This window comes from Schistocerca serialis, chromosome 3 (genome assembly GCF_023864345.2).
Source record: "Schistocerca serialis cubense isolate TAMUIC-IGC-003099 chromosome 3, iqSchSeri2.2, whole genome shotgun sequence".
Lineage (NCBI taxonomy): Eukaryota > Metazoa > Arthropoda > Insecta > Orthoptera > Acrididae > Schistocerca > Schistocerca serialis.
The window spans coordinates 904,582,251-904,607,996 of record NC_064640.1 but is presented as its reverse complement, the minus strand read 5'-3'; the positions used below and the strand labels follow the sequence as shown (position 1 = coordinate 904,607,996).

At 44.8% G+C, this 25,746-nt stretch overlaps 1 protein-coding gene across 1 annotated transcript in view; it reads right to left on the bottom strand.

Annotated features, from left to right (window-relative positions):
- Positions 1-25,746, bottom strand: part of LOC126471313 (paired amphipathic helix protein Sin3b-like) — a 299,139-nt gene that overhangs the window by 246,090 nt on the left and 27,303 nt on the right. Inside the window, exon 2 of the mRNA XM_050099434.1 lies at positions 7,084-7,270. Coding sequence (XP_049955391.1) covers positions 7,084-7,249 — 166 coding nt within the window. The 5' untranslated portion in view covers positions 7,250-7,270. The remainder of the gene's footprint in view (positions 1-7,083; positions 7,271-25,746) is intronic.

Genomic DNA, 25,746 nt, shown 5'->3' with positions numbered 1-25,746 from the left:
TTAGCCTGTCGACACATTCGTTCCCCGGGATGCCAACGTGACCTGGCGTCCAAATAAAGACCACCGAATGACCAGAGCGGGTAATGGCGGAAACAGACTCCTGAATAGAGGACACCAGAGGAGCAGAGGTATAGCAGCGGTCGATGGCCTGGAGGCTGCTCAGGGAGTCACTGCAGATGACGATGGACGTACCTGAGCAGGAACGCATATGCACAAGAGCGCGCAATATGGCCACCAGCTCTGCAGTAAAAATACTGCAGCCAGCCAGCAAGGAGCGCTGTTCAACATGGGCAGCATGAGCAAAAGCGTAGGCAGTGCGACCATCAACCAGGGAACCATCAGTGAAGACAGTCTCACAGCCCGAAAATGAGGCGAGGAGCGCAAGAAAACAGCGACGGAGGGCCACAGGCGGAACCGAGTCCTTGGGTCCCTGTGCCAAGTCCAGACGGACGGACAGCTGGGGCAAACACCAGGGAGGCGTAGGTGCACGGACCCGGAAGGGAGGCAGAAGAGGGAATGACCCCAGTTCCGACAGCAGGGACTGGACGCAGACAGCTATGGAAAGCCCAGACCTAGGTCGCCGTTCGGGCAGATGGAGGACCATGGCAGGGAATAGCAGGCGACGATGGGGATGGCCCGGCGAGCAATGCACGTGGACAGCATAGTCGGCGGGCAGTCGATGGCGGCGAATCCGCAGTGGGGGAACCCCGGCCTCCACCAGTAGACTGTCCTCGGGGCTCGTACGAAAAGCGCCAGTGGCAAGCCGAACCCCACAGTGGTGTATGGGGTCTAACAACTTCAACACTGAGGGTGATGCAGACCCATAGGCCAGGCTCCCATAATCAAGCCTGGACTGCACAAGGGCTCTGTATAATCGCAACAGCGTGCAGCGATCCGCACCCCAAGAGTTGTGGCTCAGGCAGCGGAGGGCGTTGAGGTGCCGCCAGCACTTTTGCTTCAGCTGAGTAATATGAGGAACCCATGTGAGCCGGGCATCAAAGACGAGTCCTAAGAAGCGGCAAGTGTCCACCACTTCAAGCAGGTGGCCGTCGAGGGAAAGTTCAGGATGAGGGTGGACCGTCCGACGCCTGCAGAAGTGCATAACTCGAGTCTTGGCTGCAGAGAACTGAAAACCATGAGTCAGAGCCCATGATGCTGCCTTGCGAACGGCGACTTGCAGCCTGCATTCGGCGACTCCTGTAGTCGTGGAGCTAAAGGAGATGCAGACGTCGTCGGCATACAAAGAAGGAGACACCGACGAGCCCACGGCTGCAGCCAGACCATTAATGGCCACTAGTAATAAGGAGACGCTCAACACCGAGCCCTGCGGGACCCCATTTTCCTGTATATAAGATGAACTAGAGGCGGCACCCACTTGCACCCGGAAAGAGCGGCACAATAAAAAGGTTTGAAGAAAAGCCGGGAGCTGACCACGAAGACCCCACTCATGCAACGTAGCAAGGACGTGATGCCTCCATGTGGTGTCATACGCCTTCTGCAGATCAAAAAATACAGCAACGAGATGCTGACGTCGGGCAAAGGCCGTACGGATAGCAGAGTCCAGCCGCACCAAATTGTCCGCAGCAGACCGGTCCCGACGGAAGCCACCCTGGGATGGAGCGAGGAGACAGCGCGACTCAAGGACCCAACACAAACGCCGCCACACCATACGTTCGAGCAATTTGCACAAAACGTTGGTGAGGGTAATGGGATGATAGCTGTCCACCGCCAGTGGGTCCGCACCGGGCTTCAAGATGGGGACAATTAGACCCTCTCGCCATTGCGACGGGAACACGCCCTCGCTCCAAATGCGGTTAAAGATGGTGAGGATGTGTGTCTGGCAGTCCCGGGAGAGATGCTTCAGCATCTGTGCGTGGATGCAGTCTTGTCCTGATGCCATATCAGGGCAGTCGGCGAGGGCAGCGAGGAATTCCCTCTCGCTGAAAGGAGCATTGTATTTTTCAGAACGACGCGTGTGGAATGATAATAGCGTCTGCTCGGCTTGCTCCTTTAGAGAGCGAAAGGTGGGGGGATAAGTGGCAGTCGCAGAGCTCTGAGCAAAGTGCGCAGCAAGGTGTTCAGCAATGGCGGCAGCGTCCGTGCAGACAGCGCCATCCAAGGAGATCCCAGGGACACCCATAGGGTCTGGTATCCATAAATCCGCCGGATCTGGGACCACACGAGCGAGGGGGAGACACGGGAGCCCAAGGATGAGACATACCTCTCCCAGCACTCCTGCTTATGCCGTGCGATAAGGCGACGGGCCAAGGCACGGAGCCTCTTAAAGGCGATGAGGGTCTCTAGAGACGGGTGCCGCCTATGACGCTGGAGAGCCCGCCGACGGTCGCGAATAGCCTCAGCAATCTCCGGCGACCACCAGGGGACAGCCTTCCTCCGAGGGAGTCCAGAAGAGCGGGGGATGGCAGCCTCGGCCGCCGAAATGATTGACGTGGATAAGACACAGACCACCTCGTCAATGTCACCCTGTGGGGGAGACTCAATGGTTGCAGTGGAAGTAAAAGCCGGCCAGTCAGCCCTGTGGAGAACCCAGCGGGGCAGGCGCCCAGAAGAATGACACTGGGGCAGTGACAAATAGATGGGAAAATGGTCACTACCACACACATCAGGATGCACCCTCCAGAGGAGGTATGGGACAAGTCCGGGGCTGCAAAGAGAGAGATCGATGGCCGAGAACGAGCCATGGGCCACACTGAAATGCGTGGGAGCACCGGTGTTCAAGAGGCTAAGGTCAAGCTGAGCCAACACATGCCCCACGGCACGACCGCGGTCATTGGAGACAGTCCCACCCCATAGAGGGTTGTGGGCATTGAAATCGCCCAGAAGTAGCAATGGTGGCGGGAGCTGAGCCAGCAGCGCAGCCAAGACATGTCGGGGGAGCTCCCCATCCGGAGGAATGTAAACAGAGCAAACAGTAATGGCTGGTGAGAGATCAAACCTGATAGCGACTGCCTCTAAAGGCGTCAGAAGGGGTACTGGCGAGCTACAGACAGAGTGGTGAACAAAGAGGCAAACCCCACCTGATGCTCGTTGACAGGCAGCACGGTTCTTATAGTATCCCCGATAACCACGAAGGGCAGGGGTCCGCATTGCTGGAAACCAAGTTTCCTGCAGAGCAATGCAGAGAACAGGGGAAACACTCAGAAGCATCCGGAGCTCAGGCAGGTGGCGGAAATAACCGCCGCAATTCCACTGGAGAATGGAAGCAGTAAGGGACTGGGAGGGTGTGAGGGCGACTAAGAGGCAGACGGCGCATCAGAGCCAACTGCTGCCAATGGGGGAGAGTCAGCTGAGGCCATAGGAAAGGCCCCCGAGGGTTCCGTGAGGGCGAGACCCGCGGCAGAGGCGAGGATCTCCACCTCATCCCCGGAGCCAGGACTATGTACAGCAGGCGGACACATTTCGTTCCTTCTTCTCGCGTCTGCCCTTAGGGTGAGAGGGCTGGGAGAGCTTCTCTGAAGGAGCGTCGGAGGCTGACGATGACGCAGAAGCCCTACGACCAGCAGGTGGCGGAACCTTCAGCCACTGGCTGACATCCGACTGGGTAGGAGAAGAAACGGAGGAAGGGAGAGCCCCGAGGGACCCCTTCCACGAGAGAGGAACCGGCAGAGGCAACGCCGGTGGAGAAGGAGGGGGAGGGATCAAGCCCCCCGGTTTTTGAGCAGACGTCACTCCCGAAGTAAGCGTGGGGGGAGCGACAGAAGAGGATTTGCCCCCAACGGCTAAGGGGGCAACAGAGGAAGGCGTGCCCCCAGACATGAGGGGGGCAGACAGAGAGGTATGGCCCCGAGGGCCCACTGAAGGCGGCACAGAGGAGGCGACAACCGCCGCTCGCGAGGGCGACGATGACGTGGCTGCAGCATAAGATGTTCGAAGGGAAGCAGGATACAACCTTTCAAATTTCAGTTTTGCCTCTCGATAAGTAAGCCGGTCCAGGGTCTTAAATTCCATTATCTTCCGCTCCTTATGAAGAACGGGGCAATCCGGCGAGCATGGAGAGTGATGCTCCCCACAGTTGACACATACAGGCAGAGGCGCACATGGAGAATCGGGATGAGAAGGGTGTCCGCAATCTCGACATGTGGCGCAGGATGGGCAACAGGAGGACATGTGCCCAAACTTCCAGCACTGGAAGCACCGCATTGGGGGAGGGACGTAGGGCTTGACGTCACAACGGTAAACCATTACCTTGACCTTCTCGGGCAAGACATCACCCTCGAAGGCCAAGATAAAGGCACCGGTGGCCACCCTGTTAGTCTTGGGTCCTCGATGTACACGATGGACAAAATGCACTCCACGTCGTTCTAAGTCGGCTCTCAGCTCGTCATCGGATTTTAACAATAGGTCACGATGGTAAATAATCCCCTGGACCATATTTAAGCTACTGTGGGGAGTGACGGTAACAGGGACGTCACCCAGCTTATCACACAAGAGCAACGCTCGTGACTGGGCTGGGGAAGACGTCTTGAGGAGGATGGACCCATTCCTCATTTTAGACAACCCCGGCTCTTCCCCAAACTTATCCTCCAGGTGTTCCACAAAAAACAGAGGCTTCGTCGTAAGAAAGGAGTCACCATCAGTCCTGCTGCAGACAAGGTATTGCGGTACATAAGGCTCCCGCTTGGCGCTAGATCTACGTCCCTCCCATGGCGCAGCCAACGAGGGGAACGACTGAGGGTCATATTGCGCAGCATCAAAGTCTACTCTGCCTCGCTTAGAGATGCTGGTGGCCGTGCGACCACCAGCTTGGTGCGATTTATTGCGCTTCATTGCGCCACATCCGCCCAGATGCCACCTACTCCGAACGAGGGCTCTCCCCAAGGGCGCCACCCAGCCAAAGCAACTGGTACCTGGCCGATATCCTGTTGCCCGGAGTCCCCGTGCCCCAGACAAGATGGGCACATACTCCTTGGCATGCATGGGGAGGAAACAGCTCTGGCATCTGCAGTGTGATCTCTGCGTGGTCAGGGGGCTACCACCAAGAGGGTACATGACGACCCCACCACAACGGACTGGCTACCGTGCTGGATTTTAGATGTTGAAAGGGTCCACAGTTGTCGTGGGCGCTAAGAAGGGGATTGCGCACAAGACGAGAAGGAGGTAACCCAGAAGACGTTGGGTGTAAATCCCGCCACACGACAATAAGGAACATGCAAGATGGTGGTGAATGATGGACCAATAGAAAAACACCACGTGTAAAAAAAAGGAGGAGGTCAAACCCAAGAGGGGACCATCACAGAAGGCCGAAACGTTTGAGACTCCTTTTAGTCGCCTCTTACGACAGGCAGGAATACCGCGGGCCTATTCTTACCCCCGAACCCGCAGGGGGATCAGCAATCTGGCTTCCCCCACCGCTGCGCTATTTCGAGCGGATGTGTGAGTGAGATGGATATATGTTGAAGGCTGCGCATGCAGGAGAGGAACAATAGTTTGCAACATAATGGAACTACTTCTAAGAACAAAAACTGCAGCATATTTTTATAAGCAGGATTTTATCACGTGTGTTTATTTTCAACTTTTTATTTTTCTGCCAAAGCAATAATTTTTATTACTTGATAAAAGAAGTGCATTAGATGGTGCTAATAGGATGAGCTGAACTTGAAAAGCTTTATGTATTTGCATTTAACATTAAGTTGTGATCTTTATAAACTTATACACATTTCAGTTTTATAATTTGTAATATATCCAGAACTATAGTTCAGGATACAGTCAAACCTATGGACTTACGCAGATTGAAATCGGTGAAACCTGAACATTGGTGCGGTGTTGTTGATTTCATAAAAGCAAGAAAATGTTCGCACACAAGTGGTGGATTGAACAGTGAAATAACTTTATTGCCTTGTCTCTGCAGTTGAGGATATTGCCCTTGGGGTGACATTTCATAAAGTCTTGTAAATACCTGGACTGGACAAACAGGTCATTGAACTGAGAGCTACACTAAACATCTATCAGCTCAAATAAATCAAAATTTGTCTTCAGTTGTGCAATGGCTTAGAATCTCCTAGAGAAATCATGATGAAATATTTCAGTTAATAAAATATAGACAGTCATGTGTGGTCCACAAATGACTGCCTTTACTTATGGCAAACGTTCCAGGTCATGAATCTGAAGCTGTGTTTTCTTCCCCCCCCCCCCCCCCTCCCCCTCTCCTTGGACTACCTTCTGTATGATGGCATTAATCTTGTCTCCCATATGTTACCAAATGATTCTCACCTTGCATTAAGACACTTAATGATTTCAAATAATATATGATGTTGACCGCAAAAATTTTTTGTCACCACTCAACTCACCCTTAACTCAGTTTTTGGCCTAATGACTACCTTCAGTTCAGACAGCATTCACTGCCGTTCGTAAGAAGCCAAGTGCATCATATGGTCTTTCTGGATGGTGTTGTAATGATGTCCTAGTATTTTTCCAGCCAATAATAGTGCGATGGCATATTTAGCACTTTACATGGCATTTCAATTATATGAAAATTAAGGAAATTCCCATTCGGCATTGAACAATGTGGCTTTTCCACTTTTTATTTTTTAGATAAGTGCCGTAATATTCCTTATGCAGAAAGTAAATGTGAGTTGCCAGCAAACTGCTTGGCGTCTGACAAGGCAAATGCTTTGCTCAAGTGGCATCCAGCTGCAGCCTTGCTTTTTCTCCTCCTCCTAAACCCTCAGTCCTACTCATCACTGCACTTGGAGTGCTAGGCAGGAGCACTCGCACTCGTGGAGCGCTGTTTAGCCAGGACCAGTATAGAAATACCTAACTTTCTCACTGCTGCTAACAAGAGCACTGTACAAATTACATAATCATTTTTCTTTCAATGTCTGTGAAGAATCCTACAGCCAAATTTCTCAGCTTTTACAATCAAACCTCATTTCAGTGTTTTGAGTAATGTAAGTAACATTTGTGATGTCCACAAACTTTTTGCCAACAGTACACTTCAGTATGCAAGGAAACAAAATGCAGTATAACTAACACTAATATATAATAACATGTGAAAATATCTTTAGCAATTTTGTAAATTACTGCCAAGCAAAATATCAAAATCTCACTAATAAAGGGAATTACCAGAAAGTGAGGAAAGAATTCTTGCACTGGAGTGTGTCGCAAGTGCTGAAGGTGCAGAATCTCCCATAACAAAGCCACTGCCACTAGCACGAGAGCGGGGTTGTCCACAATAAACTCCCACCTGCACTTGTTCCTGTTTAACGGTGTCTTCTGCTCTCCGTTTCATTTCACATCACACTGATTTGAACTGAAAACAACACAAAATTTCATTAATTAGATAGCACAAATTTAGAAAGACATTTAAACATTTAACTGCCAAAATTAACAACTATTTTACTCGACTGCAATACATGTCGCCGGAATACGTGGTATATGAATGGCACAAAACAAAACTTTACTCTTTCAGTGTCTTGAAATTATGGCTCAAACAAAATGGATGAAAAAGATCTCTCCCCTTCTTAATTGTGATGATTCATGTGGTTGACAGCGCAGTACGCAGGATGGGGTACTACGGGGGTGACAGTTTGGAAACAAAGGAAAGACAAAACAGCAAAAGCCTTTTGTGAATGAGAGTAACAGGAGAGCATTTTTGACTATGGCTGATTTTACACCTCTTTATGTGATAACAGATTTTATACAGACAGCAGGATTCTGTAGTGTTGTTCTTAAGGGAATTATAAATGAAAAGAGGCTGAATGGCCAGAGGAGAAAAAACTGACACAGCAACTTTATTCAAAATATATTGCTGTCCTTTTATGTATAAGGCCCACTGGTAACATTGGTTCACACCCAATCACCGAAGTTAAGCAACACTGGGTCCAGCTAGTACTTTGATGGGTTACTGTTGAGGCAAAATTGGGTGCCGTTGGTTTTAAGGCCATGCAAGTTGGAGAAGTGGTGTCCAATTGAGAGACTTGCACCAGGTCATTGTGCCACACAAACTTTTTTTAATCTTAGAAAACTTGAATGAGTCAATTGGCAAGAAGAAACTATGACTGTCTCCAGTGAGCAGTGTGCAGTAGTATACACAAAACATCCAATACCATTAGTATAACTTCCTCACATTATTGTTGCTCTCTGTGGTGTACACATTCAGACTTGTACCAGTGAACTCCTGATTCTTTACAGAATCAAACTCTTATGTGGGAACAGCTTCAATCGTCTGATTACTTAGCACTAAATATTTGCCATTAAGCATGTAATGGAAGTGAGAAAAAGTTTAGGAAAGGTTTGAAATTATGCTTAAAGTTCGTTGAAAGTCACTAAGAGCTCGCATTATGAGACATCAGATGAATATAAACTGCGTAATTTGTGCTTCATTTTAAGTAAAAGCTAGTTTTTCACACATGTAAATGTTTATGACTTCACATCTTCTGAAATGTGTGTTGTACAATGATATAATATTGTAGGTACATTCTGTAGTATACATGGATATTGTGTACAAACTATGATACAAATAGAATTAGTAGTAAAGAGGTAATAAATTAAAACATCATGCCCGATGCTGCTGTTTTACTGCACGAACAGTGGAAAAGTAGTAAGCAATGAAATTTTTCCTTTCATTATTTTGTGGGAAGTGTCAGTGAGAAAAAGGTTTGAAAAGCTTTGAAATTGTGTGTAAACTTTCTTCGAAATCAGTAAGTTTTCTTATTCTCAAACACTGAATGAATAAAGTTTCGGCATGTGCGCACCATCAGTTATGTTGCCTCGAGACAAACACACAGTTTCTAACTGTAATACTTGCTTCATTGTATTAAACTTTTAAAATAAGATTCTACCTCTTAATGAATAGATTATGACAGCAATTAATCTTTTTTAATTTGATCAAAAATTAATCAAATTTTATTGCCCCTGGCAGGCATTAGATAAGAATCCTGAAAATGGGTCTGGGTAGCACACCCAAGGTTGGTTGGTTGATTGGTTCAAAGGTGGGAGAAGGGGCCACACTATGAGGTCATTGGTCCCTTGTTCCTAATAAAACAATGCCACAAATGTGAGAATAAAATGGACGAAACATATAACACAAAACAGAAAGAAAGGAAAAGCAAGAAGAACGAAGGACCGGCAACGAACACTATAATGAACAAATGAGGACAAGAAAATAACAGAGACGCTAGAAACAGAAGAGAGTAAAACATGAAAGCAGATTACACTGGCTGAGGATAAAAAGGGAAAGACAGCCACTCTGCAATATATGAAAACCTCCATCCTAAAAGCACTAGGGTGGAGGACACAGAGAGACAAAGGACATGCACTAAAACCTACATAGAAGTATAAATCCCACTCTCACAGATAAACCGTAAAACTAAATCTGCTGTGGATGCATTGTCGCCCAACACCGAAGGTAGGGTGCTAGGAAAGCTAAAAGTCTGCCGCAGAATGGATAAAAGTGGGCAGTCCAGCAAGAGGTGGACAACTGTCATTTGGGAGCCACGACGACACAGGTGGGTCCTCGCGACGGAGTAGGTATCCATGCATTAGTCACGTATGGCCAATGCGGAGCCGGCAGAGGACAACTGATTCCCTGCAAGAGGCCTGCATGGACGACTTCCACACAATCATAGTCTCCTTAATGACACGCAGTTTGTTGTGCATGCTGTTATGCCATTCCGTCTCCCAAAGCTGAAAAACCCTGCGGTGTAAGACAGCACACAGGTCAGCTTCAGAGATGCCTATCTCCAGAAGCAGTTCTCGTGGTGCCTGTTTGGCCAGTCTGTCAGCAAGTTTGTTGTTGGGGATTCTGACATGTCCTGGGGTCCACACAAACACCAAGGAATGGCGGGACTGTTCCATGGCATAGATGGACTCCTGAATGGACACTACCAGAGGGTGACAAGGGTTGCACTGGTCGACAGCTTGTAGGCTGCTCAATGAACCAGTACACAGGAGAAACGACTTGCCAGGGTATGAGCAGATGTACTCAAAAGCATGAGATATGGCCACCAGCTCTGCAGTGAAAACACTGCAGCCAACTTGCAAGGAGTGCTGCTCAATATGTACTCCATGAACATATGCAAAGCCTACGTGACCATCAGCCATTGAGCCGTCGGTGTAAAACCACTTCAGAGCTACGGAACATGTCAAGAATCGAGAGGAAGTGACAGCGGAGAGCGGCGGGGTTAACAGAGTCCTTAGGGCCAAGCAAAAGGTCCAGAAGAAGCTGCAGCTGAGGCGTATTCCATAGAGGCATACATGAACGGACCGCAAGTAGAGGTGGTAAAGGGAAGCGCTCCAGTTTGGAAAGAAGGGACCGCACACAAACGGCAATCGTTAGCCCCAATCTGGGCCGCTGATGCGGGAGATGGACTGGCACGGGTGGGAAAACGAGACAATAATTTGGATGCTCAATGGAACTATGAATGTGTGCGGTGTAACTGGTAAGCAGTTCAGCATGTCTGATCTACAGTGGAGGGACACCAGCCTTCACCAGTACGCCGGTCACCGGACTCGTCCTAAGAGCTCCTGTCGCTAATCGAACCCCGCAATAGTGCACAGGGTTGAGTAAATGCAATTCTGAAGGTGCTGCCGAACCATAAACCACACACCCATAGTCAATTCAGGATTGGACAAGGGCTCTGTAGAGCTGCAGCAGCATACAGCGATCTGCATTCCAATTGATGTTGCTCAGGCAATGGAGGGGATTGAGGTGCTGCCAGCACTTCTGATTAAGTTGACAAAGGTGAGGGAGCCAACTCAGTTGAGCATTGAAAACCAGTCCTAGCAATTGATATGTCTCCACTACAGTGAGTAGATCGTCATTAAGGTAAAGTGTGGGTTCCGCATGAACGGTACGACGCCGACAGAAGTGCATGACATACGACTTTGCAGCTGAAAACTGGAAGCCGTGTGCTAGAGCCCATGATTGCACCTTGTGGGTGGCTCCCTGAAGGCGCTGCTCAGCAACAACAGTACTGGAGCAGCAGTGCGAAATGCAGAAGTTGTCTGCATACAGAGAAGGTGAAACAGAGAGCCCAACAACTGCTGCTAGAGTGTTAATGGCCACTAAAAATAGAGACACACTCAATACAGAGCCCTGCGGGACTCCATTCTCCTGGATATCGATGAAACTATGGGAGTCACCAACATAGACACGGAAAGTACGGAGCAACAGGAAGTTTTGGATAAAAATCGGGATTGGTCCCCGGAGACTCCACTCATACAATGTGGCAAGGATATGATGCTGCCAAGTCAAAAAAGATGGCAATCAGGTGTTGCCATCTGGAAAAGGGTGTTCGGATGGCAGACTCGATGGACACAAGATTATCAGTGGTAGAGCCGCCCTGGCGGAAGCCACCCTGACATGGAGAGAGCAAGCCACGTGACTCCAGGACCCAACCCAACCGTCGACATACCATACATTCCAGCAGCTTACAAAGAACATTGGTGAAGGTGATGGGCCGATAGCTATCCACATCAAGCGGGTTTTTACCAGGTTTGAACACCGGAATGATGGTGCTCTCCCGCCAATGCGATGGAAAGATGCCATCGCACCAGATCCGGTTGAAGATGACGAGTCGATGTCGCTTGTAGTCAGATGAAGGATGTTTAATCATCTGACTGTGGATGCGATCAGGCCCAGGAGCTGTGTCGGGGCAATGTGCAAGGGCACTGAGGAGCTCCCAATCTGTAAATGGGGCGTTATAGGATTCACTGCTGTGTGTAGTGAATGAGAGAATGTTTCCTTCCAGCCTCTGTTTGAGTATGTGAAAGGCTGTGGGGGTAATTCTCCGACACAGAAGCTCAAGCAAAGTGCTTGGCAATTGCGTTTGTGTTGGTACATAACTTGCCATTTATGGTATCACCGGGGACAGCTGTTGGGGTCTGGTATCCAAAATGACATTTAATCTATGCCCAGACTTGGGAAGGTGACATATGGCGCCCCATGGTCAAGATGTATCTCTACCAACACTCCTGCTTCCATTATTTGATAAGATAGTGAATACGGGTACGGAGCTGTTTAAAGGCTATGAAGTGCTCCAGGGAAGGGTGCCGCTTATAGCATGGTAGAGCTCGCCAACCCTCCTTAATTGCTTCAGCGACTTCCGGTGACCATCAAGGGACTGCCTTACATCTCGGGCACCCTAAAGAACCAGGGATCACATTTTCTGCTGCTAGTCATCTGCACAACCATCACATTGATGTTACCGTGTGGGAGAGATTCAATGGTGACAGCAGTGGTGAAATATCCCCAGTCCGCCTTGTTCAAAGCCCATCTGGGCAGGTGTCTGTGGGCCTCATGCTGGGGCAGTGACAGGAAGATGGGGAAGTGGTCACTACCACACAGGTCGTCATGTGCTCTCCTGTGGATGGATGGGAAAAGTCCTGAGCTGCAAATTGATAAATCAATGGCCAAGTAACTACAATGAGCCACACTGAAAAGTGTGGCGGCCCCAGTATTTAAGAGGCAGAGGTCGAACTGCGACAGTAAAGTTTCGACATCTCTGCCTCGGCCAGTAAGCATGGTACCACCCCACAAGGGGTTATGAGCATTAAACTCACCCAGAAGTAGGAAAGGTTTAGGGAGTTGATCAATCAGTGCAGCTAATACATTCATGGGTACTGCACCATCTGGAGGAAGATATATATTGCAGACAGTTATTTCTTGCATCATCCTTATTCTGAAAACCACAGCTTCAAAAGGGGTTTGAAGGGGCATGGGTTCACTACAGACTGAGTTTAGGACATAAACGCAAACTCCTCCTGACACTCTAATATAGTCACTAGAGTTACTGTAATACCCCTTATAGGCGCGGAGGGCAGGGGTCCACATTGGGGGGAACCAGGTTTCCTGGAGGGAAATGCAGATCACAGGTGTAAAGCTCAACAGTTGCCGTGGCTCAGCCAACCAACGCAATTCCACTGGAGGATGACATCGTGAGACTGGAAAGGCATGGAACATTCAATGAGGCAGCTTACGCATCAAGAGTCACCTGCTGCCACCAATTTATTGCCTGAGCAGTCTATATCCATTGTGTCTGAGGGTCTGGCGAGATCTAGGTCCTCAACGGATGCCAAAATCCCCACCCCATCCTCACCCGGAGAGTTTGTAGGTAGTGGTGGTGTGGGTGCCACTGCAATTTCCTTGGTCTTAGGGGTTTTCTTTTTGGGTTTCTATTGCTGCTTCTTGGGTTTCCTTGGCTGGGAGGGATTCACCTCCGGGGCTGAGGATGAGTGTGAAGCCCTACAACCAGCTACTTTTGGGCTCTTCAGCCACTGGCAGGCGTTGTCTTCCCCACTAGAAGAAACTTGAGAAGGGAGTGACCCAAGGGACCCCTTCCTAGCGAGAGAAGCCAAAGAAGACTCGTGCTTCTCCGGCTTAGAAGTGGGGACGGACATCCCCGATGATTGGGGGGTTGTTGCTCCCAAAGTAGGTGGTGCAGAAGCAACAGATAAGGATATGCCCCCCACCATCAAGGGGGCAGGTGTAGTCTTCCAGCTCTGAGAGGTGACCTGGGTTGGCGGAGCTGATGGTGTCAGAACTGTTGTAGCGGCATCGTAAGACGATGTCATACCCACAGGATGCAGGTGTTCAAATTTTCTCTTAGCCTCAGTGTAGGTCAGTCAGTCCAGGGTCTTTTACTCCATGATTTTCCTTTCTTTCTGGAGAGTCCTGCAGTCAGGTGAGCAAGGCAAATGGTGCTCTCCACAGTTGACACAGATGGGAGGCGGGGCACATGAAGTATTGGGATGTGATGGGCATCCACAATCTCGGCATGTGATGCTGGAAGTACAGTGGGAAGACATATCGCCGAACTTCCAGCACTTAAAGCACCGCATCGGGGGAGGGATATAGGGGATTACATCACACTGGTAGACCATATCCTTGACCTTTTCGGGTAATGTGTCACCCTCGAAGGCCAAGATGAAGGCACCGGTGGCAACCTGATTATCCTTTGGACCCTGTGGACACGTCGGATGAAATGTACACCTTGCCACTCTAAATTGGCGTGCAGCTCATCGTCGGACTGCAAAAGCAGGTCTCTGTGAAATATGATACCCTGGACCATATTTAAGCTCTTATGGGGCGTGATGGTTACAGAAACATCCCCCAGCTTGTCACAAACGAGTAACTCCTGTGACTGGGCAGAGGATGCTGTTTTGATCAAGACTGACCCAGATCTCATTTTGGACAAGCCCTCCAGCTCCCCAAAATTGTCCTCTAAATGCTCAACAAAAAGCTGAGGCTTCATCGTCATGGAAGATTCCCCATCAGCTCTCGAACATACAAGGTACCGGGGCGAATAAGATCTGCTGCCATCCTTAGCCTGACGTTCCTCCCATGGTGTGGCCAGGGAGGGGAACGATTTGAGGTCGTACTTTTGTGCATTGAATTGAGCTCGTGATCGCTTGGAGACTGCTGGTGTTTCACCACCAGCAAGAGATGATGGATTACGCTTCATTGTATGTCATCCGCCCTGATGCCACCCACTCCGACCAGGGGCCCTCCCCACGGGCGCCACCCAGCCACAGCAAAGGCCACCTGACAGGATGGCCATTGCTAGGAGTCCCGATGCCCCAGGGGGATGGGCATCTACCCCTTGGGATACGTGGGGAGTTAACGGCACAGGCATCAGCAGAGCGATCCCTGTGTGGTCAGGGGGCTACAATCAACAGGGTACATGGCGGCCCCACCACAACAGACTGGTTACTGTGCTGGATATCAGGTACAAAGAAGTCCATGGTCATTATCGACGCAGAAATACGCTAAAATATATTCCTTTGCTTAGAAATTTCGTTCATGCAAAACACAATTTAGAAATGAAATTATATACACTATGAAACAAATAATTAGTATCTTTGGCTGTTTAAGCACACCAACAATGACAAATTCTTAATATTAAAAATGAGTATGCTGATTAAAACTGTCACTGTTATTGGCAAAAATGTCTTTGGCACAAGCTACTAAACCAGTAAATGAGGCAAATTAAATTATATGAAAAAGATAGCAGTCACATTAATTACTGAGAAACACTGTACATTAGAGATAAATTTACTATGAAGGGTATTTGGTCTTCTGTAGAGCAATACCGCTTATGATCAGCAAGACCTGATGTCAGTCCAGCAATAAATAAACAAAAGTAAGCTCTACTGGGCATCTTACATCATATAAATACACAGGGGGAAGCAAATTATTATTTGTGGGGACTTCAATGTAGATTCTCTGAAAGAGGGTAATAGGAAAAATGACCTTGAAGTATTACTCGGTTCTTTCAATTTGACACCCGTTATTGATTTTCCTACTCGGGTGGTAAAGGATAGCAGCTCACTGATAGATAACTTCTTTATAGACCAAGATAAGTTTAACCAGATAAATGCTCAGCCTGTTGAGAATGGTCTTTCTGATCATGGTGCACAGCTAGTTACAATATATGACATAGCTCCATTCAGCAATACTAAACAGTCCTCCAAAGTAGTACGTTCAGTCAACGATTTAACAATTGCAAATTTCAGGGAAAGCCTACAGCAGTTAGACTGGGATGAGGTGTACCGTGAACCTGATGCCAATTTAAAATATAATTTATTTCATGACATTTTTGTAAATGCGTTTGAAAACTGCTTCCCCAAGAAAATAGTTAAATATACTCGTAAGCAACCTTGTAACAAACCATGGCTTACTAAGGGTATAAAAATATCTTGTAACCGGAAAAGGGAAATGTATCTGACAGCAAGAAAGAGTAGTGACCCAGAAACTATCAAAAATTATAAAAACTACTGTGTTATATTAAGAAAAGTTATTAAAAAATCCAGGAGTTTGTGTATCATGTCTGAAATCAGCAATTCTGATAATAAAATTAAAACAATTTGGGATATTATTAAAAGAGAAACAGGTCAACCAAGAGCAGAGGAAGACAGTATTACCATCAAATTGAATGAAAACTTTACGAACAAAAAGTCAGAAGTTGAAAATATTTTTAATAATCATTTTCTAAATGTTGTGGATATAGTAGGATCCAGGTGTTCATTAGAAGATGCTAGGCTGTTAATGGAAGAGGCCATACCTATGCAATTTGATACAATTGAAATCTCACCCACTTCTCCCTCTGAAATTAGGAAAATAATAAACTTGCTTAAAAGCAAAAACTCACATGGAATTGATGGCATTTCCAGCAAAATACTAAAAGCTTGTTCTCAACAGATAAGTAAGATTCTCAGCCACCTGTGTAATAGCTCTCTGGAACAGGGCATTTTCCCTGATAGACTGACATATGCTATTGTTATACCTTTGCATAAAAAGGGGGATAGATCTGATGTCAACAATTACCGTCCAATCTCCCTTCTAACAACTTTATCCAAAATTTTTGAGAAAGTAATGTATTCAAGAGTAGCTTCACATATCTGTAAAAATGAAGTACTAACAAAATGTCAGTTTGGTTTCCAGAAAGGTTTTTCAACAGAAAATGCCATATATGCTTTCACCAGTCAAATTTTGAATGATCTGAATAACCGAACACCACCCATTGGGATTTTTTGTGATCTCTCAAAGGCTTTTGATTGTGTAAATCATGAAATTCTGCTAGACAAGCTCAAGTATTGTGGCATGAGTGGGACAGTGCACAAATGGTTTAATTCGTACCTAACTGGAAGAGCACAGAAAGTTGAAATAAGTAGTTCTCGTAACATGCAAAGATCAGCACATTCCTCAAACTGGGGAACTATCAAGAATGGGGTTCCACAAGGGTCAGTCTTGGGTCCTTTGTTGTTCTTATTATATATTAATGACTTGCCATTCTATATTCATGAAGAGGCAAAGTTAGTTCTCTTTGCTGATGATACAAGTATAGTAATCACACCTGACAAACAAGAATTAACTGATGAAATTGTCAATACTGTCTTTCAGAAAATTACTAAGTGGTTCCTTGTAAACGGACTCTCACTGAATTTTGATAAGACACAGTACATACAGTTCCGTACAGGGAATGGTATGACGCCATTAATAAATATAGACCTTAATCAGAAGCATATAGCTAAGGTAGAATATTCCAAATTTTTAGGTGTGTCCATTGATGAGAGATTAAATTGGAAGAAACACATTGATGATCTGCTGAAACGTTTGAGTTCAGCTACTTATGCAATAAGGGTCATTGCAAATTTTGGTGATAAACATCTTAGTAAATTAGCTTACTACGCCTATTTTCACTCATTGCTTTCATATGGCATCATATTTTGGGGGAATTCATCACTGAGGAATAAAGTATTTATTGCACAAAAGCGTGTAATCAGAATAATATCTGGAGTCCACCCAAGATCATCCTGCAGACATTTATTTAAGGATCTAGGGATATTCACAGTAGCTTCTCAGTATATATACTCTCTTATGAAGTTTGTTATTAACAACCAAACCCAATTCAAAAGTAATAGCAGTGTGCATAACTACAATACTAGGAGAAAGGATGATCTTCACTATTCAAGATTAAATCTAACTTTGGCACAGAAAGGGGTGAATTATACTGGCACTAAAGTCTTTGGTCACTTACCAAATAGTATCAAAAGTCTGACAGATAACCAACAAGTATTTAAGAAGAAATTAAAAGAATTTCTGAATGACAACTCCTTCTACTCCATAGAGGAATTTTTAGATATAAATTAAGAAAAAAAAAGAAAAAAAATATTTAAAAAATAAAAAAATAAAAATAAAAAATAAAGAAAAACTAAAAACACAAAAAAATAAAGTTTTTATATTAACTTAAGTATGTTGTTAAATTAACCTAATTATGCCATGTATTAGAAAATTCGACTCGTTCCACATCATTACGAAACATCGTATTCATGATCCATGGAACTAGTATTAATCTAATCTAATCTAACAGTGTCTCTCCTAAGGGTCATCAGGTACATTTTCTCTAATGTTCCGGCAGATATTCACAATTCTGTTTTTGCAAAGTGTAATTGCAGACAAATGCTGCTCATCACGTATTTTGTTTGACACACTGCTACAAACAAAATTATTTTTGAAGTGCAATTTTACATGCGCATTCGACAGAGTGGTCCCAAATTAGTCTAGTATGATATTCGTCTTATTGATAGGTGTATTAACAGGGACAGTAAGACATTAAGAATAACCAGCACATCAGCAGTGACATCACAGCCCTGGCCCATGCTGACTGCTGCTGCTATGTTGCAGCACTGCTCAGTCACTGCTACAGTACTGGTTATTCTCCCTGTTAATACATGCTGGTAAAATGAATATCACACGAGACTAATTTGGGACTGCTGTATCGAATGAGCATATAAAATATTGAATTAAAACTAATTTTGTTTGTAACAAGAAACTAAGCAACACTTTCTATCGACACTGAGCATCGTATGAAAGATGTGATGAGCAGTATTTGTTTGGATTGATTCCTGCTATATGCTGCAAAAACGAACTTGCAAATTTCTGCCTGAACACCAGAGAAAATGCACCTCACACAGAGTATATACACAGGGTTTAACTAAATTCCCTTTACAGGTATTGAGGGCTTGTAGAGGGGACCAAGACAGTTAAGTTTAGCATAGGAACCCATGCCCAGAAATGTACCATTTTCACACAGATATTTGCAATTCTATTTTTCCAAATGTGCAACACCACAACACACGTGCAAATCTCCAGCAATTTCAGCACCACTGACTAGGGTATTACACGTGTCATCCACAGATCACCTGATATCCCATGCCCACTACAAGTCTATTTAAATGGCTCTGAGCGCTATGGGACTCAATATCTGAGGTCATCAGTCCCCTAGAACTTAGAACTACTTAAACCTAACTAACCTAAGGACATCACACACATCCATGCCCGAGGCAGGATTCGAACCTGCGACCGTATCAGTCGCGCGGTTCCAGACTGAAGCGCCTAGAACCGCTCGGCCACCATGGCCGGCCAACAAGTATGTTTACATGGCACTGAGTTGAGTTTGTGACTTGCCCCAGAGGCTTTTACCTGTTGCAGTGCTTGTGGTCTTTGTTCATATTGTACTACTGTACCCACCCAGAGCGGTTTCCATTTTCTGTTGTGCTTGTGGTTCTTGTTCATACTGCACTACTGTAGAGTAGTGATCATTCACAATAGTATAGAATCCAAGCTGTAAGTACATTTCATTTTTAGTGTGTTGCTGGTGACCATGGAGGATCTAGACCAACAATTTAGCAAAAAGTTGACATGTTGTGGTGGTCTGATTGCTTCACCTGCATGTTCTCTCAACTTGGACCCACTGGACTACTACCTGTGGGATCACATGATTATGAGACCCCTTTGGCATCCAAGGAAGACCTGACTGTGCGGGTTATGGCTGCAGCAGGTACTGGAGGACCAGGGGTTGGCGATCGTGTGTATCCAAACACAGTACGGAAGTGTCTTATCTGTGTTAATGTCGGTAGTTGTCACAATGAGACCTACATGTGAGTGGACCCAGATGACAAGCAGCAGGCGTCAGAGAGCAACGTGTGTCGTGAGACTTTGCATGCAGCAGAAAAACGGTATATTTCCAGACATGAGTTCCTATGCTAAACTTAACTGTCTTGGTCTCCACTACAAGTCGTCAAATTCTGTAGAGGGAATTTGGTTACATCTTGCTTTATGTTATGAGGGATGATCAGGAAGTAACGCACAATAATTTTTGCCTCCCCTGGTATTGCAGCTCAAATGTTGAAATTTTACAATGATCTACTTTGAAGTTTGAGCTATAGAGGGTACTTTGTTTCCATGTGCAGCTCTAGGGAGAGAAGCCCAAACTACGAAACACACATGGCGCACATGTTACTATCGTCAACATGTAAAGGCCAGTGTGAAGCTTAGCAATTTGCCACGCTACAGACAGCCAGTAATAGCTGCAACCCCGCAGAATGTCGGAGCCACTGAAGCAGGCATTTTGAACGATCAGCATTTGCAATTGTGAATCTTATTGCAGCAGTTCATCATTTCCTATGGTGCAGTGTACGATATTGTTCGTGACACGTTGAATTTTTGTGAAGTTAATGCTTCCTGGGTGTCTAAGAACCTGACAGACAGCCACAGGATGATGAGAAGTTTGAGTCACTTACTGCATTACACTGCAGAAGGGCATGACTTCCTGAAAGAGTGGAAATATGCTGGTTCTCCAGAACAAAAAGAATTCAAAGTCACACAGTCTGCTAGTAAAGTGTTTGTGACACTCTTCTGGGGTATACATGGTGTGTTATTGGTGGAATTTGCTGAACATGGGACCACTGTGAATGCTGCAGCCAACATTGAAATTCTGGTTAAGATGTACTGTGTCCTTTGAGAAAAATGCCACAACACTGACAGTGTCAAACTAATTCACGACAACGCTCACTCCCATGTTGCAGCTCCTGTTCATGAGAAAATCACCAGGTTTGGGTAGGAGATGCTAAAGCATCCACCATACAGTCTGGACTATGCACTGTCGGACTTTCATCTGAATCATGGCTGGCCAACACTTACAAAAGATGTGGAAGCGAAATCAGCAGTCCACAGATGGTTATACTCCAGCCAACTGGACTTCTACAAACAAGGTATATTGAAAGTGGAGAAATGTGTTGAGCACATTGGTGACAATGTAGAAAAGTAGATAAAAGTTATAAGTTCATTTGTGATTTTTTTTTTTTTACCTATTTAACTTTTTGGTAATAAAATTATTGTGAGTTACTTTCCAACCTTCTGTCATATCTGCCCAAAGTTATTTAAGAAAACATAATGGCATCCATATAAAGTTATTTAGGGAAATCACAGCTGAATGGTGGTTTGAAAACACCTTGGTGAGACTTTAACTCAGTTCAAAACAGTTCAATATGAAATAGGGCCTTATCCAGGAATACACCAATTATACATCTGATTTAGTGCCACATGCTTCAGATGTAGTATTTCAACTGTAGTGGTCATAAACACCATTCAGATAGTCTTGTCTATACCACTGATTAAGAGTATGAGCTACACAAGTCTCTGACCATACCCACAAGATGTATTCTTTTTCCCATCAGACAAGATAATTAAATAAATTCAAACCTCATTACCATTATGTTGTTCATGTGAGGTTTGTGCAGCCAAACATAGTACGAAAGGATGATTAGTGTGTAATCTCCTGTTAAAGATGAGGTATGGAGGAAGATTATGGTTTAATGTCCCGTTGAGAAGGAGGTAATTAGAGATGGAGCACAAGCTTGGATTATAAAATAGTTTACCTGCATTAAGCAATCTAAAGAAATTGTGGAGAACCTAAAGCTGAGTGACTAGACGAGGATTTGAACCCTAAACCTCCTTACTGCAAGATGAATTGAACATACCACAGAAAATCTTCTACAGCATTACCTGACATTGGCAAATATGAATGTTCAGAAAATAGAAATACCAATCATTTTTTAAAAAAAAATTCATTATAACTTAAACTGCCAAAAATTTTAGGACATGATGCTCTACATCTACATACATACTCCACAGGCCATTATACAGTGCATAGTGGGGTATACCTTGTATGACTACTAGCCATTCCCTTTCCTGTTTCATCAGCAAATGAAGCGAGGGAAAAAAAGACTGTCTATTTGCCCCCATACAAGCCCAAATTTCTCTTATTTTGCCTATGCATTATATGATTATTTTCCCTACTTATCTGCCTAAGTTACATTTTATACATTTAAAGCAAGCTGCTATTCATCACATCAAAGAAAAAACTATCTGTGTCATCTCATGTATTCTTCCAATCACACAATGACAATACTTTCCCATATATTACAGCATTATCAACAACCACACACAGATTGCCACCCATCCTATAGAAACAACAGTGAGTGGTCTGTGCACACTTCCTTGGGGCACTCACGATGATACCCTTGTCTCTGATGAACACTTGCTGTCCAGGGCAACGTACTCGGTTCTATTACTTAAGAAGTCTTTGAGACACATATCTGAAAACTTATTCTATATGCTCAGACCTTGATTGACAGTCTGCTGTAGGCCACTATGTCAAATTATTTTCGGAAATCTAAAAATATGGACTCTGCCTGCTGCCCATCATCCATGGTTCATATGATATCATGTGAGAAAAGAACACGCTAAGTTTTGCATGAGGGATGCTTCCTGTATGCAAGCTGATTTGTGGATAGAAGCTGTTTTGTCTAATGGTGATTTGGTATATTCAAACTTAGAATATGCTCCAAGAATGTTTCTGGAAACTATTGTGAAGCATACCAATTTATCAAGGGTAACCTCACAATTCTTCACCACAGAACACAGATCCAGAAATCTGCAACCAAGACGGTAACAGAACTGATGGAGCATCTGGTTGTGATCTTCCTCTTGGCTGCATCTCAAAAAAGGATGACCGAGCAACTCAGAGTATAATACTGCAACTGCAAATTCTGCTTACACTCCATGAGTGAGACCAGCACTCTTCACCACTTCTGTCACCACTCATACAAATTTAGAATGGCCTCAGAACCCAAGTGACAGGCATCATTAGCTTTGTCATGAATCACAACTTGAAGATGGCTGCACTCTGCACCCCTGACAGCAGCAGGCATGGCCTCCTCCACATCTCGGATGAAGCCCTCCGGCAGACATACTGTATGCACATTGGACTTCTTTCCCACCCTGGATACTGTTTCCCAAAGGAAGGAAGGAAAGAAAAAAAGGAAGGAAGGAAGGAAGATTATGGTTGAACATCCCATCGACAATGGGGCCATTTGCGATGGAGCACAAGTGAGGGTTTGGGAAGGATGGGGAAGGAAATCAGCCATGCCCTTTATAAAAGAACCATCCCAGAATTTGCTTTAAGCAATTTAGGGAAATTGTGGAAAAACTGAATCTGGATGGCCAGATGGGGATTTGAACCATTGCCCTTCTGAATGAGAGTCCAGTGTGCTAACCACTGCGCCACCTCACTTGGTATTGCCCTAAGGGGCTTCATAATATGCCTAACATCAGATCTCCTGATAACTAGAAATTTGAAACCAGTGTTCCTATAAAGAAATGCAAAGAGATTTGTAACAGTGTACTGGCTGCCATAACCAAATTATGATGTCTGCATGTGAACACTTCACAAAACATGACCCAAACAGAAATAACTTTTGGTAAGAAAGAATTGCCTGTAAATATATTACATTCCGTGGTGTAGCAACTGACAGAAAGTGATGTGTTGGCAAATGTGCCAACACCTTGTAGATAGAGGAGGCCGAAATGCACGCTATCTAACGCAGACGGGCGTGAATTCTGGAACAGGATAAGTAGTGAATGATAATAAGAAAAGTATGCAGCTCCTCGAATACTTAACTTTTATTCCTTCATGTGAATACAGCATTCTTGATGAGACATTTCATACGATAACTATCAAACTATGTAAGGCTAATGGCGCCTTGCTAGGTCGTAGCCATTGACTTAGCTGAAGGCTATTCTAACTATCTGCTCGGCTAATGAGCAATGCATTCTAACTATCTGCTCGGCTAATGAGCGATGCTTCGCCCGTGTAGTCGCTAGCAAAGTCGTCCGTACAACTGGGGCGAGTGCTAGTCCATATCTCGAGACCTGCCTTGTGGTGGCGCTCGGTCTGCGATCACACAGTGGCGACACGCGGGTCCGACATGTACTAAATGGACCGCGGCCGATTTAAGCTACCACCTAGCAAGTGTGGTGTCTGGCGGTGACACCACAGAAAGCATTTACACAGCTTATTTTCATCTTCACTGCCATCAAGAGAATCATCTGAGATATTGGAGCACAAACATCTTAAAAAGACTCAGCTATGTTAAAAGGGCATAATTCGTATCACTTCAGGCAGGGGGGTTAACTTCATAGTCTCTAATTTTATTGAATTTAGCATATGTTAAAATTCAGGAGTAAGTAAGAAACACGTATTTTTTTGTTTTCTCCAAAAAAATTCCTGCCCCGAGATACAAGCCTCCAAAGATGACACTGTAAACACTATTTTGAAGATATGAATTTCGGAAAAAAATTTTAAATTCTGTATCTCTGTAACAGTTCTAGATACTTTGTTAGGGTTTATTATTTGAAAGATAATTGCTTTATGATTACAATGGTATCCTCCATTTGGACATATCTGTCAAAATTCTTTTACTGTCACTATTGAAATTTTTTTTATAATTTACAAAAAACAATTTTTTTTTTCAGAAATGCCAATCCAGAAAAGTTAGATTTTTTCCCTGTTGATTATTACCACGTAGTACTATATTCTCTGTAAAGGAGAGCATCCACTTTTACGTTGGACAGGTTTTATTTGTTTAAAAAATCTTTTTTTTTTTTAAGTTTCAAGGGTAACGTATGTCTTCACTGAAGTTGTTTGTTACTAATTTCTTTGTTACAATGTTTATTTCTATTGTCTTAGTTGCAGTTATTTCTTATCACTTTCTTCATTGCAGTTCTTTCTTTTCACTTTTATTGTAGTAGATATTTCTTTTCACTTTGCTGCAGTTTCTTGGTCGTGGTTTTTCATTGCAGGTTTCTGTATTGTAGTTGTTCAGTGCTAATTTGTTTACTGAAGAGGCTGCTAAGAAATTTGAGACCATTCAGTGAGTTCTGTGCTTTCGTGAGGAATTTGCCAGTTGGCACAGTTGCATTGTTTTGTAAAAAGGACTGTTTGAATGTCATCTGACTGGGACCACAGGAGAGTGAAGTGTGCTGACTATTTGCATATCCATAAAAGAGTGATATATAAGACAAAAAAAAAAAAAAAAAAAAAAAAACAGACTTTCTTCAGGTTGAGAATAAGTGTTCCCATTTGAAGTGTCTGTTTCACAGTGAAGATGTTTCCAGTGACGACTTTTAGTGTTCTAAATGTTTTGACAGAACAACAACAATGATAGTATCCGAACAAGTAGAAGCCTCCCATGGTGCAGATGATGCAGATTTAGCATCAATAGAGGAAGAATTAAATACCCTGAATCTGTCAACTACATAACTAGGTGTTAGTCCTGTTAAGAAACCGTGGTCAGTGAAGTTGAGTCATATGCTCTATGCATCAAGAAAGCATGGATGAATACACTACAGCAAAACTGACCACACTCTTCAAAGTAGAAGGTAGGTGAATATCGGGCTGGTCCCCAGTTCCACCTCAGTTACACGGCTCACAGACATTTGAAAACGTTCACACTATTTCATGACTTACAGTAGACACAGACAGCTGGGGTACACTACTTCCGTCCCGGGGGGGAGGGGGGGCAGGGCGGGGTCAGGAAGGGCATCTGGCCACCCTCTGCCATTAACACTGTCAAATCCGTACTAACAGAGCCGACCCCGCATTGGAGCGGTACAAAGGTCCCGAGAAAGAAAGAAAGAAAGAAAGAGAAAGAAAGTGAAAGTTGTAACAATTCGTGCCGTATCTCCCACTGCTGCCCAACTCTACGTGGCGTGGTGGCTGATGGGAGTATATAACTAGGTTTGTTCGAATGAAGATATCATGGCCAACCACAACCATTTCCAAACTGTCTCTACTGCGCAAATGCAGTTTCGTGATTGTTGTGATCATCGTGACACCTTTGTCAAACCAAATTTAGCATGTTTCGGCGTATGGCCACGAGGAGCGCTAGTTGACACTGTCATTCACTTTGTGTTGCTCAAATGTTTTTAGTGTAAACACAACACTGAATTTGTATTGTATTCATGCTGAACAAAACGTGTTTCGAGAATTTATTCTCGTTGTCAAGTGGAGTATTTACGTATGTATTTTTTGTAATGTTAAAGAAATAATGTTTTTGTGAGTTTAGTACACTTCTAAGTTACTTGTGTAACAAGTCAATTAT